The sequence below is a fragment of the Papilio xuthus genome, unplaced genomic scaffold (assembly GCF_000836235.2).
Source record: "Papilio xuthus unplaced genomic scaffold, Pxut_1.1 DF825783.1, whole genome shotgun sequence".
NCBI classification, from domain to species: domain Eukaryota; kingdom Metazoa; phylum Arthropoda; class Insecta; order Lepidoptera; family Papilionidae; genus Papilio; species Papilio xuthus.
Window position 1 is genome coordinate 1,076,793 of NW_013532866.1, and position 15,345 is coordinate 1,092,137.

Here is a 15,345-nt window from a genome sequence, read left to right on the forward strand (position 1 = left end):
TAAGTTAAAATTCTTCCGCATATTAAATATCTTACTTCATTAATTAAGTTCCTATTTCGCAATATCTAAGAATAAGTTACTTAACTTATTTGTCAAATTATATCTGAAACACAAATTATTTTGTCAGATTTTGCACTTGAATGTTGTGAAATGAGGTGTTGATCGAAGTCGCAGGCGACGGCTAGTCTTACTAATATTATAAATGCGAAAGTTTAGATGATTCGATAGATGTTTGTTATTAAGTCTCGTTGAAACTTGGCATAGTCTGGAAGAACACAGGCTACTATTTTTTTTTTAAATCCGCGCGACCGAAGTCTCGGGCGACAGCTAGTTAAATATAAATCTGTTATTAATTCCCACATATCAACTTTACGTTAATTACATGTACCGCAATTATCTCAGTGAATTAAACAGTTAGAACCGGCCCTAGGTAACCTGAGGCTAGGTAACACGAGAGTCTAGATTACGCTAGAGGTTTGCGCGTTTAGCTCCAACGCTCATGTGGGCTAGATCTTACTTGTGTAATACTTGTGGATAATTTTATTGTTATAAGTCATAACGGTGGTATAACTTTGTAATCTATACATATTAATAAAATTGGAGTGTCTGTATGTTATATCGTAGAAAATTAAATTACATTTCTTACAGTTTTTTTTTTAATTTTTTCTATGTTTGTATTGTACCTCAAGGTTGCGTTCGTCCAGTTAATCTTCAGAACAGCTGAACCGATTTTGACTTGAAGATAGCTGATGACCGCGAGCATATTATAGGCTACTTTCTATAAACTTTGGGGGAACGAAGTCGCAGGCGACGGCTAGTGTATTAAAAACAATTTACCGTTCAATTTTCCAACCTCATCTTTATTCAGCGAGTACGGCTCTCGGAAGGTTAATAGTCTCGAATGGTTAATCGGAAGGTAAATGTTAAAAAACAAGGAAATTATGATGTTAAAGTCCAAAACAACTTTATAGGAAACATTTTTTTTAATATTAGCAATTTTTTGTATATTTACTAATATTCCTTGTACCAGTCCAACTAAGCTGTAGGCTTATGCTAGGACATGGTTTACGACAATAGTCGAATGGCAACATTCGAACTCCCGACCTCATGATCGGAAATCCGTACCCTTAACCATTAGGCTATTGGCTTTAACCATTAGTATGTATGTATATTAATTAATTTATTTTTTAAGTGGTGAGAAATGATTACCGTTTACTTAGTTTATTGTTTTTGTTGCGACATTAAAATCTCTCGATCGATCGATCGATGTAATCTTGATCAACTACAAAATATTACGTAGTATTTTACTCCATTCGTTTTAATATTCAAATACCTTCACGACTCGTTCCGTGCATAAATATCTATCTACCCACAACGACCGTGTCCAGGGCTGTACACGATAGCGGGCCTAGGTCGTGGTTGTTTTACAGGCTTTTAGATTTTAATTGGGACCGGTTTATGGGACTGGATTTAACATAAAGAATATACTCTGTTCAAAACCAATCTTACTAATATTATAAATGCGAAAATTTAGATGGGTATGTTCATAGGTATGTCCATAACAGCTCAACAGATCTTGACGTAATTTGGCACAGATGTAGAACATAGTCTGGAAAAACAAATAGGCTATTATTACCTTCTCCCTCTCTTCCGCTTCTAATAGATAGGAACTATTCTTCACATTGGTTCTTTAAATTTAGGTAAACTTCTACCATAGACATAGCAATTGTATGTCTATGGTCGCAACGCTATTTCAGCGATTTGTGACGGCCTCTCGCTCCTTTGCCACCTTAAATAAACAAATTCCAATAATATCCAGTAATCTATTCATATTCTATTCATCCAGTCTTAAACATATTGACAGGAAAACACAACTGTACCCTGATCAAATCAAGTACAACACCATCTAATATCAACACACGTATTTACCATACGTAACATTTTGGACGTGTGTATACAAGATTTACGAGCTATTATCGAGTCGGCATTCCAAAGGCCATACATGCGTACGTTTGCGTCAATACCTGATGTCATCGTTCAAACTTTAGCTAAAGTTTGTAGAATGTTTAAAAGAGTTTGCATTAAAGAAACATTGACATAAAAACAGGTTAATTTTTAATTATAATGGAAGATTTATAGAAGCAAAATTTTGGATTATTAACAGAGAACCGAGGCTCAAATGTTGAAGACGTTTTAAGAGTACAAATTCACAGTAAATAAATTATCCGACACCCACGACATGACAAAAACTTAATTAGTAGCCTATGTGTTTTTCGAGGCTATATATGACATCTATACCAAATAACACAGATGCGTTCAACCGTTCCGGAGATACCTTCCCATAAACATCCACCCATCCATCTAAACTTTCGCATTTATAATGTTACTAGCTTTCGTCAGTGACTCCGTCCGCGCGGCATTAAAAAAAAACTTAATTAGTAGCCTATGTGTACTTCCAGATTTTGTTCTACATCTATGCTAAAATTTAACGAGATTCGTCTAGCCATTCTGGGGATACCTTCTAACAAACATCATTTATACATACTTATCGGGTTTAACCGTTTTTTTCTGACATCAAAATCTATCACATATCTCTCAGAAACCCACTGTAAATGTAACTAGCATCTTAATATTTCACACTTTTATATCACAATATTTTACGACGAAATATAAACTATACAAAAGCAACTATTTCTTAAAGATGTTGCTGATAAGAATTAAACCCAAGGTCAATATGAATGAGTAAACATAATAGGGTTGTCAATAAGAAACTAACTAACAACCGCGTCTCCGTCCGCGCGGAATTAAAAAAAAATAATGAGTACCATATATGTTCTTCCAGACTATATTCTTCATCTATATCAAATTTTATTAAAATCCATGCAGTACTGTGGATACTTTCTAACAAACATCAATCTAAACCAGTGATACCCAAACTTATTTTGTCTACTGCCCACTTTGAGAATAAATATTTTTTAGCGGCCTCATATTTTCACATATTTAAAAACCACTATAACTTAAAATAAATTAATTAATTATTGTGACCTATATATGTATATTAACGGAGAATTCTAAACGAAACTTTTGCTATAACCCGCGACTTGAGACATGCAGCGCCCACAAGGGGGCGTTATCGCCCACTTTGGGAAAGACTGATCTAAACATTCGCATTTATAATATTGGTAAGATAACGCAGTGTCAACCCTAAATAAATTATCTATACTGTGAATTTACCTAACACTCGTTAAAGGACATATCTAGCGAACTGAGATAAGATTATCTTCAGATAAGATAAATTTGGTCCCTGACTCACTAGGAAATAGATAAAACAAGCATCCCTTATAAGAAGCTCTCATTGACCTCTATAAATGGACTGGCTAAAAGACGTAAGAAAGCCGAAAAGAGATGAGAGAAACGTGAAAAGCGTCGGTGGCTCAGGGGTCAAGCACTTGACTTGCAATCTGCAGGTCCTGGATTCGAATCCCGCCATGTACCAATGTGATTTCCGATTTCCGATTTACATATGTACATTTATTCGTCATTCTTACGGTGAAGGAAAACATCGTGATGCAACCTGGCACATATCTGAGAAGAAATTCAAACATATGTTTGAAGTCAACCAACCCGCACTTGGCCAGCGTGGTTGACTACGGCCTAGTCACCATTAACTAGGGTGGGCTCCCAAGCCCCTCAGTGGGGACGTATAGTGAGCTGATGATGAGCTTGATATGAGCTAAATAAAAGCCTTTGTGTTGTTCCAGACTATGCTCCATCTATCTAAACTTTTTCATTTATAATATAAGCAAGAAGTAAGATAAGGAAAATTCCAATACAAGTATAAAATTCAGCTGAAAATATATCTATCTCACACATTTTCTTGTAATAGATAAGGATATACATATCCTTATCCTTATGTCGTAATATAATCCAGTAAAATTGTGTTTTGTTTACATTTATTATCACGTGTCATTTATCAAATTAAAGACAAGTAACCCAAATGTTTAATCGTGGGTTTTTGAGACCAAAATCTTCATTTAAAACATATTATCAATGTTTTTTCAAAGATAAAGAGATATGACGATATTTACATACATTATGGTCTCAGGAACCAACGGTTAATCTAAATTTAACCTAGGTCTTCTGTATCTATGCAGAATAATTACAAAATCTAATATTATAAATGCGAATGTTTACACGGATTGATGGATGGATGTTTATTTGAAGGTATCTTGAGAACGGCTAAACATATCGCGATGAAATTTGACATACATAAAAACATAGTCTGGAAGAACACATAGGCTACTAATTGTGTTAGTTCCGGGCAGACGGATTCGCGGACAACTAGTAAACAATATTATTGTCTGACTGTACTCTTATAATACTATAGACATATACGAAAAAAAAACAATAAAAGAATTTATCGTATTATTTGCCGATTCTGCAAACCCTACTTGTACTAGATAAGTAAATTGTGACGACTTTCTACGTATAAAAGGCATATTACGGTCAGCAAATGCAAAACTGAATCACCTTCGGAGAAAGCTTAAAAATAGATGCGACTTATAAGAGGTCATGATTCACAAGTTCGCATTAATACTTCACACGTACAGATTGCAAAACATAATATACATACTAGCTGTGCCCGCGACTTCGTTCGCGTGGTTATCGGAAACACTATCGCGATTATATTTTGATTACTCACGTTGGTTTATTTCATACATATATTTATGCAGCTCAACTAAAGTCGTCAAATGTGAATAATTTTCCCCGTTTTTGCATTTCTCACAGACTTTCGCTCCTATTGGTCGCAGCGTAATGTTATATAACCTTAAGCCTTCCTCTATAAATGGACTATCCAACAAAGAAAGATTTTTTCAAATCGGACCAGTAGTTCCTGAGACTAGCGCGTTTAAACAAACAAACAAATAAACTCTTCCGCTGTATAATATTAGTATAGATGTTGAAAATTACGATCAAAGATTTCGTAAATAAAAACAATCTCAATAAGGCAATAAAAATGTGTTAGTAACTTCTGGTTATTAGCACTTTATTAATATTTACGACGTATAGCTTTTTATGTCATTCAAAAAATGTATAAAAACATCCTATCGTAGGGAAGCGCATTTAAACATTTTAATGTTGAACAAAAATAAACTTTTTATATGTAAAAGGAACTGCTATTATGAAATTAGAACTAAATGAAATAAATATACAAACAAAATAATAAAAAACTGTTAAACTTAAATCAAAGATTAACGAAAAAAAGACTGGTAGATCTGAGTTTTGTGCCCTAAAGTTTAAAATAAAAATATTTTTCATTACTAACTTTTCTAAAACTATTTAACGTTATTATGAACACCGGTATTCGTATTACTAATCTTGCTAATATTACAAATGCGAATGTTTAGATGGATGGATGTTTGTTTGAAGATATCTCCGGAACGGCTAAACAGATCTTGCTGAAATTTGGCACAGATATAGAACATAGTCTGGAAGAACATAGGCTACTTATTAAGTTTTTTTTTAATACCGCGCAAACGTAGTAGCGCGCGATAGCTAGTATATATATAATTACGTTCCATTTTACAATAATTCAAGCGATTTCAAAAATGTAATCTCCATCAATTAACACCTAATCAAAGATTAAACAAACCAAAAACGGACACGGATTAAACTTTATAACATCAAAGAATTTATATTTATTGCTTAACCGAATTTCAACTCAAAGATGAGACGTTCAAAGAAACGTTTTTTTTTTTTTAAATTAACAACAAACAGACCAACAGACATCCGTTATACGTGGTTACAATGTGAGAGGTAATTTTGTGGTTAGATTTATTTGTTTACTACCATTCGCCCGCGACTTCATCCACACAGAATTATTAAAAAACACAATTGAATGAAACCAATAAAACAGGAACGAAGAATTTTTTTCTCCAATTTTTTGCAACAACTCGTCATTATAAATAAAAAAATAGCAACACAAAATTACTCTTTTTACTTCGCATTGCCTATTATCGAATTTTTATCCATATTAATTCCATCCGCAAATAAACTATAGGTATAAAACAACGATCAGTACGCACGTTATCTGATCTATGACCGGCTAGAAATAAACATGGCGGCCATCGACCTTTCGTCGAGTTGCATCAATTTAATTGTTACCGCATTCGACGCGACTCGTCCGCTACACATCAAAGCTCGTGAAAAATCATTTCCTACACGCATTTATACTAAAATATATATTCATCATATTGAGGAAAAAGAGATCGGATACTAGAAGCTTTATCTGTGATATAGTATGAGTGGCAAAGATTATAAATGTCAAATTTATTCTTTACTTTTTTCCCTTTCCATGCATCCTCTCATCCGGAAAGTCCACATTCACTTCCCATTCTTTCCTTATAAGAAAAAGGGTGTGAAGGGAAAGAGGACTAAATTAGGCCCCGGGATGCACACTCATCAGACTGCACGCGGAATTGCTTCCACTTGACGCCTGTCTTCTGTGTGGTCGTGGTATTTGATCGGGCGAGCCGGGACAATTCGTGCGAAGATGTTAAAAAAGTGCTATAAGTTCCACAGACTAAATGTCATTATCTAGTTCATTTAAACATTTAACCATAGGTTCCGGAGACCAAAATCTCCTTATAAAACATATTAATCGGTTTCTCAGAAACCTACTATTACATTGGTTTCAGAAACCAATTACAAGTAGATTTGATTTTGAGGAGAATTGCTATCAAAAGCCTAGTCTTTGGCCAAAATACCATCTTAAGTTTTTTTGCTATTATAAATGTTTGGATGGATGTTTGTTTGAAGATATCTGCGGAACGTCTCAACAGATCTTGATGAAATTTGGCATACATATAGAACATAGCCTGGAAGAAAACATAGGCTACTAATAATGTTTGTTTTTAGTTCCGCGCGGACGGTGTCGCGGGCGACAGCTAGTAGAATAAAACCTTGTAATACCTAAAACGGTGCTATTGATATTACGAGTAATATGTTACAATTAGTACACGTCATAGCTCCTGTATTGGCACTTGCAATCGCGCAAGCTTTACAAGGTTAGGAAGTTTTGATATGACGTGATTAGTCTATTTAAGGCGATGATAAAATATTATTACAACGTCTATGGTTCGAATAAAAACATGAAAGTAACAAAGATTGTTTATATAAGTATCTGTAGTATTGTGTGTGTGTCCTTTAGACGCCTTAACAGATCTGCATTCGCACTTTATCTTTGTCTTGAGAAAAATAAAGTACATTCGCTGAGAAGCGATTCCATAGCGAACTTCCAATTAGTATGGAACTGAGGCGCGACATTAACGTCACTTATCAAAAGTTATTGTCAGTTTTCTACATTTTGAAGTTCTTTATGGAATCGCTTCAAAGCAAATGAATGACGTCTAGCCCCGATAGTGAAGCGAATGATTGGATGTATGGATGTTTGTTAGAATGTATCTCTACAACGGTTGTGTAGATCTAGATGAAATTTGGCATAGGTGTAGATCATAGCCTGGAACAAAGATATCTTTCAACGTATATGTAAATATATAAATCCTTAACAATGTATTTATGTAATACATAACCGCATAATGGAATAACAGCTGATGTTCAAGGTTAAAATGAAGCCTTAACTAGTTATAGACAATCTGAATACCATCAACAATACACAGTTATATACTTTTGTTCAATACATAATAAAACATATAGTAAAAGCGAAAGTTTCAACGAATGGATAGATAGATGTTTGTTAGAAGATATCTCCAGAACGGCTGCATAAATCTCGCTGAAATTTGGCATACATATAGAACACAGCCTGGAAGAAAACATCGACTACTTATTAAGTCTATTTTCAACTCGCGAGGAAGGAGTCGCGGGCAACGGCTAGTATAATAGAAGTATCAAATCGAGAGTTGATTTTAGCATTATCTATTTTTGTAATTATGTTTTTTATATTGCGATGGCAAACAAGCAAGCAGCTTTGCACCTTTAATTCGCCGAAATAGCGAAGCAACTGTTAGCAACAGACATACGCAATAGCATTGCTACCTTTAATCGTCGGAGGAGATAATTTACAAGAAGAGAATATTTCCCAATCATATGCTTCCCTGTCACCGTAAAATCCACTTTACCTTCCTTTTCTTATAAGTAAGGGAAAGGGAACTTAATTTAGGGCTAAATAGTCATCGGACATAACGCGGAATTTCTTCCACTTGACGCCTGTCTTCTGTGTGGTCGCAGTAATTCCCAAGTCGTCTATTCGTGCAACAGATGTTACGTAGATTTTTCTAGAAGACATGTAAAATGGTTCCATCATATATTTACAGTTAAGATTTGGGTTATCACTGATAAGAGCCATCTTGTTTACTATTGCGATGCTAAAATATCTAGGGTTGTCACACACAAAAAACACGACAATTTATGGTTCGTTTATTCTTATAAATTTATAATTTCAATGTCTTAATTTTTTTAATGTACTTCTAGCTGTCGCCCGTGACTTCGTCTGCGTAGAATTTAAAAAAAATAGCCTAAGCGTTCTGTGATTTCTTAACTACTTATATCCATTTACGACAGCCTTGTACATAGTAAACATACAGTGTAAACACATCGACATCTGCGTTGCTTCATTAGTGTTACGTCAGCTAATGTTGCCAGAGTAAAATAATGGTCATTTCCATATGTCCCTTTAAATGATTATCTTAAATGTTTGACAATCTATTCCATAGGTAAAGAATGATAGTCTTATCTTAGTAATATTATAAATGCGAATGGTTGAATGTATGTATGGATGGATGTTTGTATTTTTTTTTATAGGAGAAGGGGGCAAACGAGCAACGAATCGCTTAAAATTAGTTGATCCGACGCCTATCGCCATCCGCAACGTCAGAGGAACCGCAGATGCGTTGCCGACCTTTAATGGAGGTGTACGCTCTTTTCTTGATGGTCCCTAAGTCGTAACTGTTTGGAAAGAAGGTATGTATGAAGGTTTCTCCTGAACACCTCAATGGAAATTGATGACATTTGGCTCGGGTGTAGAACATAGTCTTAGAAGGATTCGCGGGCGGCAGCTAGTTGTTAAATATTAAAATTCATAACATATCCAACCCCTTATTATAAAACTTTGCGTAAGATTTTTTACGCAGCGGTATCAGGTGACCTGATTCACGTAAACTTTTTTTTATGAGAATCATTTTATTTCATCAACGAACTTTTTATTACTATAAAATTTATTAATGAATATAAACTGGTTTCAATGATAATTACATCAAAGGCCTTGGCTCTACGTCGTTTCCTTTGTCTTTTAAAGTGTTCGTCACGTAAACGACAAAAAATAATTACCTTAGTCCAGTGGTAATCAACCTTTTTTAGTCAAGGAACAATAATTGCCAGAATTAGTAGAATCAACTTTTCAATTCAATCAATCAAGTTTTCGCATTTTCTGCATAACATTAGAAATTTCGAATTAATAATATTTTGAAAATTGATTAGGTAACGACATATTTTATTAATCCATACCATTTGTTCAAAAAAAGAAGAGGACGCATGTTTTTCAAATTTTTCAATAATAAAAACCCACAATTTAACTGTTAACTAGCAGTATCTCGCTACTCCGTCCGCGCGGAATTAAAATTAATAGCCTATGTGTTCTTCCAGACTCTCAAGCCATTCTCAAGATAATTTCAAACAAACATCCATCCATCCTAATACACGCATTTATAATATTAGTAAGAGGTAAGATTGAAAATAGTATTATTATATTAATATAATCGACCAAAGGTTGACAACCACTGTGTTCAATGTTTATTCTCTGTCGTCACATCGAGGTTATAAGTTACGATTTGTTCTTGAAAGTTGTTAGTAACATTTATCACTGCAATACAATGCAAAAGTTAATTAAAATATAATTAACCTTAACTAACTCTGCACTACTATACTACGTAAAATAATACGAACCAAAACACCAAAATAATATGTCTTTTGACTTTCGATTTACATATGTACATTTATCCGACGTTCTTACGGTGAAGGAAAACATCGTGATACTGTACATATCTGTAAAGAAATTCAAAGATATGTGGAGTCAAATCCTAGTGTGCCAACGTATTTGACTATGGCCTAGTCCCTAACTTAGGGTAGGCTCCGAGCCCCTATGTAGGGACGTATAATGAGCTGATGATGAAAATAAAACATACAGAATCAATCACCCACACAATAAAACTCCTGTCAGTCTGGCCAAATAACTCTTGACATTCAAGATGTACTTACACACAGTTCTTTTCAATCTCTGTGTAAAACATATCGTCATCCCTGTCATTATCTTTGATAAAACAGAGATAAAAATATGTTTTAAACGGAAATTTGGTATCAGAAATTCACATATAGACTAACATTGCTTCTATTCAAGATAGTCAATAACATAAGTCAATAATTGGTCACCCATCGATGTCGACCGATGCATCCGGAATTGTCCGGTTCACACGCAACAAAACATCCATACATAACCCGGTCTTTGAACTGAATGATACAAATGTATAGATCGAATAGATTATTTAATCAATTTTAAGCGATCACTGGACGTGTCTTCTTACTAATATTATAAATACGAATGTTCAGATGGATGGATGTTTATTTGAAGGTATCTTCAGAACGACTGCATAGCTCTCGTTGAAATTTGGCATAGTTGTAGAACATAGCCTAAAAGAACACATAGGATACTAATTACGTTAATTTTAATTACCTCGCGGACGGAGTCGCGGGCGACAACTAGTGAAATTATAAATAAGAGGCAAAGAAATTCTATATGGTAAAAGTTTTTTTTACTAGGATGACGGTTCTCCGCGGACGAGAGCGAAAGCGTGCCCGTGGCCCCGTCCCGATGCGTTGGAGGTAGAGAGAGGTTTAGTGGGTATGCCTCCGCTATGGAGGAGAATCCCACATAACTACCGCGTCCTCCCAGGGGCGCGGAGTATGCATAAAGCATTCCTCTCTAGAAAAAAAAGGGTGACGATTCTCATGCCAGAGGAAACCAGAGGTAAGAGATGAAACGAACGTAAGATAACTTTAAATCCATTTATTGATACTTTAAAAAGATTAAGCAAAAACTAGTTGAAAGCTAAGACGGTTTCTCGTTTAAGGTCTACTGAATACAGAATTATATCAAAAAAATCTTTGCTAACGTAACAACGCAGCATAACTAATTATTCGCTCTACTGAACACTGACGGAATACGAAACTAATCTTTATTCAGTAAGTAATAAAGGCCTTAATTGCGTGAACTCCAAGCATATTAGACCAACAAATCTTGACAGTCAGATTGTTTTCACTTACAGGATTTTGTTGAAGACGAAACTGAATATTTCTCGTATATGTTTTCTTAACTTTAATGTCATCATCATCAACTCACTATAAGTCCTCACTGAGCTCGGAGCCTAACCCTAAATTATAGGCAACACTGGCTCAGTGTGGGTTGACTTCACGTATAGCTTTGAAATTCAACAGATATGTGCAGCATCACAATGTTTTCCTTCACCATAAGAACTTCGTATGAATGTCCATTTTTTAGACATTATTAGTGAGAATCCTTTGGCACGAATGGCGCGAATGGCGCCCTTACATTACCAAGTCAAGTGGCAGATTGATTAGTGAGGGGACATAAACGTCGACATTTTAGTGAGGCTAGTGTTGCGCCAGTACACCGACTGTCGGATTTTCTTCCTAACAATATATAAATCGAAAATCAGATTGGTACATGACGGGATTCGAACCTTGTACCTAATTGTACAAAAACAACGCTGTACCAATTAACTTTTAGAGCGTAACTTTGAAACAACTTAAATTTCCCGTAAAGGTAATAAAAAAAAGAAAATCACTTGAGAAATCTTTTTTCTCTTCTATTGTTTCGACGAATCTTAACAATTGAGAAATCCGTTAAACCAGTAATTTGACGCAGATTTAAGTGAAATTTTCAAATGCATTTTAATAAGAAAAAATCCTTTTATCTGTTTGGACGTTTGATACTGTCACCTGGCAACCCAAATATCTAATACATGCCGATAAGAAATCTCTTACAGTTTGTTAAGGTACGCGTCCATTGGCCCACTGAGGATTTTAGTTTGCTTTGTATGATTTTACATAGCGCTGCGTTCATCATCCGCATCGTAAGATAAAGCAAATCCATTTAACCCATGCGTGCGATGCGTCCGGCCAATGAACGCGTACCTTTAGTATCTTTTCGTATAGTTTTGATAACTCATGGTTACGATCACTAACATAAGCGAAAATTATCTACAGGTCAATGTTTGCTGGTTATTTTATTAGTTTATACTTGAAAAAAGTCTTCAAAAGTATAAATTAAACATCGTTCAACTCTAAGTCCGGACACTAATTAATTTAGTGCAGATTTATTATAACAAATCTAGATTAGGAGATTAATTAGGGTAATAGAACTAACCTTAAGGCACTTCCTTGTTCCCGTACGTCGACACCATTGATAACATCATCGCTCCTTGCCGGCAGACCCGACATCTTAACGCGGGAAACTATCCGCCAATCAGAGGCGAGATTACGTCATCGCGTCACCAAACTAACCAATCACAGCCCAGGAAATGACCCGCACATATCTGCAAAGATTTGAAGCAATTTAAATTCGGAACGCGGATTACCGACTTATCCAATATGGCGGGCGAAAGGAAGTTACATTTCGCGCGTGCCGTTACGTAACTGTTAATCAAATATAGAGTACATTTTCCGTCTCTTTTACACGGAATATATTAGTAAGAGATAAAATACATAGTCATGTAAGCTCACCACACTGTAATACGTTCAAAAAGTCATGAGTTCGTTATTAAAAACGGTTAAAACTGTTATCAAAATATCAGTTAAATAACATGCAAAGTAGTTAACTTTATGGCAACCATTTAAGAGAGGATATTGTAAGAATCATAAAACAGTTTTTATGATTATTACAAAGTAAAAGATTATGTTTTAACATATAGAGGTATCCTGACTATATAAGATTAACCGTAACTTGTACTCCTGCACAAAAACATATTGTTATCTCTGTTTTTTTAATAGGAACAAAAGAGATAGCTATATATTATTGTATAGGCAGAGAAAACATGATTACAAACAATTTAAATTTAAGCATAGATTTCCAAAGCACGAATAAGTATTTCATGTAAGATGGGAAGAGGCTTTAGGCATAGCTCGGGCGGGGACGTATAAGAAGGGAAACTATCCTATCGGTACGTCTCGTCTCTATCCATTTAAGGTATGCAACACATCTAGAACTAGGAAATGTCTATATACAGCAGTCGTTTTGGTATTTTGGCAGAATTAGGAAGCGTCTTGCTGGATTACTCATGCAGCGTTGTGTTCCCTGAAGATACAGGAACCCCCCATCTATTAAAACCTTATATCCCTAACCCAAATAGCTAGGTATGTTTAGTAATATTTGCCTTATCATACCAAAACACAGTATTTTTATAACAGAAGGGGGCAAACGAGCAGCGGGAACACCGAGGTGCTCAACGACGCCCATAGACATCAGCAATACCAGAGGAACCGCAGATGCGTTGCCGGCCTTTGAGATAGTGATAAGCTCGCTTCTTGAATTTCTTCTTGATTTGCAGACCTTATGTTTCTTGCAGGATATTACGTGAACTAAACATAACACGGACTCAGGGAAATTATATTTGCTCATGTAACACTTGAGCGTTGATTACGCCACGCTTTTTAAAAAGTCAAAGTGTGATTTAACTCAAACTCCACTTAATCACATCTTACTTATATAAATGCTAATGTTTGGATGGTTGTTTGTTTGAAGGTATCTCTCAATGATGGTACACATATAGAACATAGTCTGGAAGAACACATAGGCCACTTATTAAGGTTTTCTAATTCCACGCGGACTGAGTCGCGGGCGACAGCTAGTAATATTGCAAATGCGAATGTTTTGATGTATGTTTGTTAGAAGGTATCTCCAAAACGGCTGCATGAATCTCGCTGTGACATACATGTAGAACATAGTCTGGAAGAACACATAGACTAATTATGAGATTTTTTTTTAATTCCGTGCGAACAAGTCGAAATTATAATAACATAATAAATCAAACTAAACTAACACTTATACTATAAACAATAAAGTCGAAAATACTACAAATATATAATATATTAAACATTTCTTAACTGTCGTAACTCGGATGACGTATGAAACAATTACATACATTAGCCGAAGTAACAGACAGACAGATGTATTCTATCATGACCTTGCGCCCAATCATCCCATTGAACTAGATACAATAGGCTCTAATCTAAACGTTTAAAAAGTGAATGACTTTGATTGAATCTATTACGTAAATAATTTTTGATTACAACCCTGTCCTATTAAACCAGGGCTGTACTCATGATACTAGATTTCACTATATTAGAAATAAGTATTAAAAAAATTTGATTATCGATAAAATTCCAAAATTCCCACTTATATATTAAAAAACTACTGATCGCCCATTCATCATCAACTCACTATACTTCCCACTGAGGGGCTCGGAGTCTACCCTAAGCTAGGGGTGACTAAGCCAGAGTCAACCATGCTGGCCAAGTGCGGGTTGGTTGACTTCAAACATATCTTTGAATTACATCTCAGATATGTGCAGGTTGCATCACGATGCTTTCCTACACCGCAAGAACGTCGGATAAATGTACATATGTCAATCGAAAATCGAAAAACACATTGGTACATGTCGGTATTCGAACCCAGGACTTGCAGATTGCAAGTCAAGTGCTGAAACCCCTAAGCCACCGACGCTCTCTCGTCGCCTATTGGTCGATATTAATAACTTAAAAAATATTGGTTATAAAAAAATTATTACTTCGTCCTAAATTAACTTTAACCGTGTCACGTTATTAAGTTCGCGCAATATCCTTAAAAACATATTACTTGCCCTTTGTAGGATACATGTAAACCTTAAGCCTATAAATACCAAACAGCAATAATTATTTATAAACACGATGTGAACCCCTTTTAACTAGATAAGCAATTGTAATGCGTAAAACGAAGTAAACATCTACTTACTATACAGAGTCGCAATATTATGACTCCGCTGTTTGCCATAAGTCATAAGCGACGAGCGTTTTGAAACTAACTTTTTTTTCAAAACAGCGCAACGTCAGATTTCAGTAACGTTATTATAATAGAAAATAAAAAGAAAAAGTTTTGTACAATTGAACTTATAAATAGTTGCAAAAAACATATTAACATCTCTTTCACTTCACATACAAACAAGCATAAGAAAGATGTAGAAAATATATTTATAAATTGATTACATAGAAAAGTGATTT

The 15,345-nt window shown here is 35.0% G+C and overlaps 1 protein-coding gene across 2 annotated transcripts in view; it reads right to left on the reverse strand.

The window, feature by feature from the left end:
- LOC106125769 (golgin subfamily A member 4) overlaps positions 1-15,345 on the reverse strand; it is a 62,615-nt gene that overhangs the window by 33,574 nt on the left and 13,696 nt on the right. For both annotated transcript variants that reach the window (XM_013323100.1, XM_013323099.1), the window contains exon 2: positions 12,458-12,626. In XM_013323100.1, coding sequence (XP_013178554.1) covers positions 12,458-12,531 — 74 coding nt within the window. In that variant the 5' untranslated portion in view covers positions 12,532-12,626. The remainder of the gene's footprint in view (positions 1-12,457; positions 12,627-15,345) is intronic.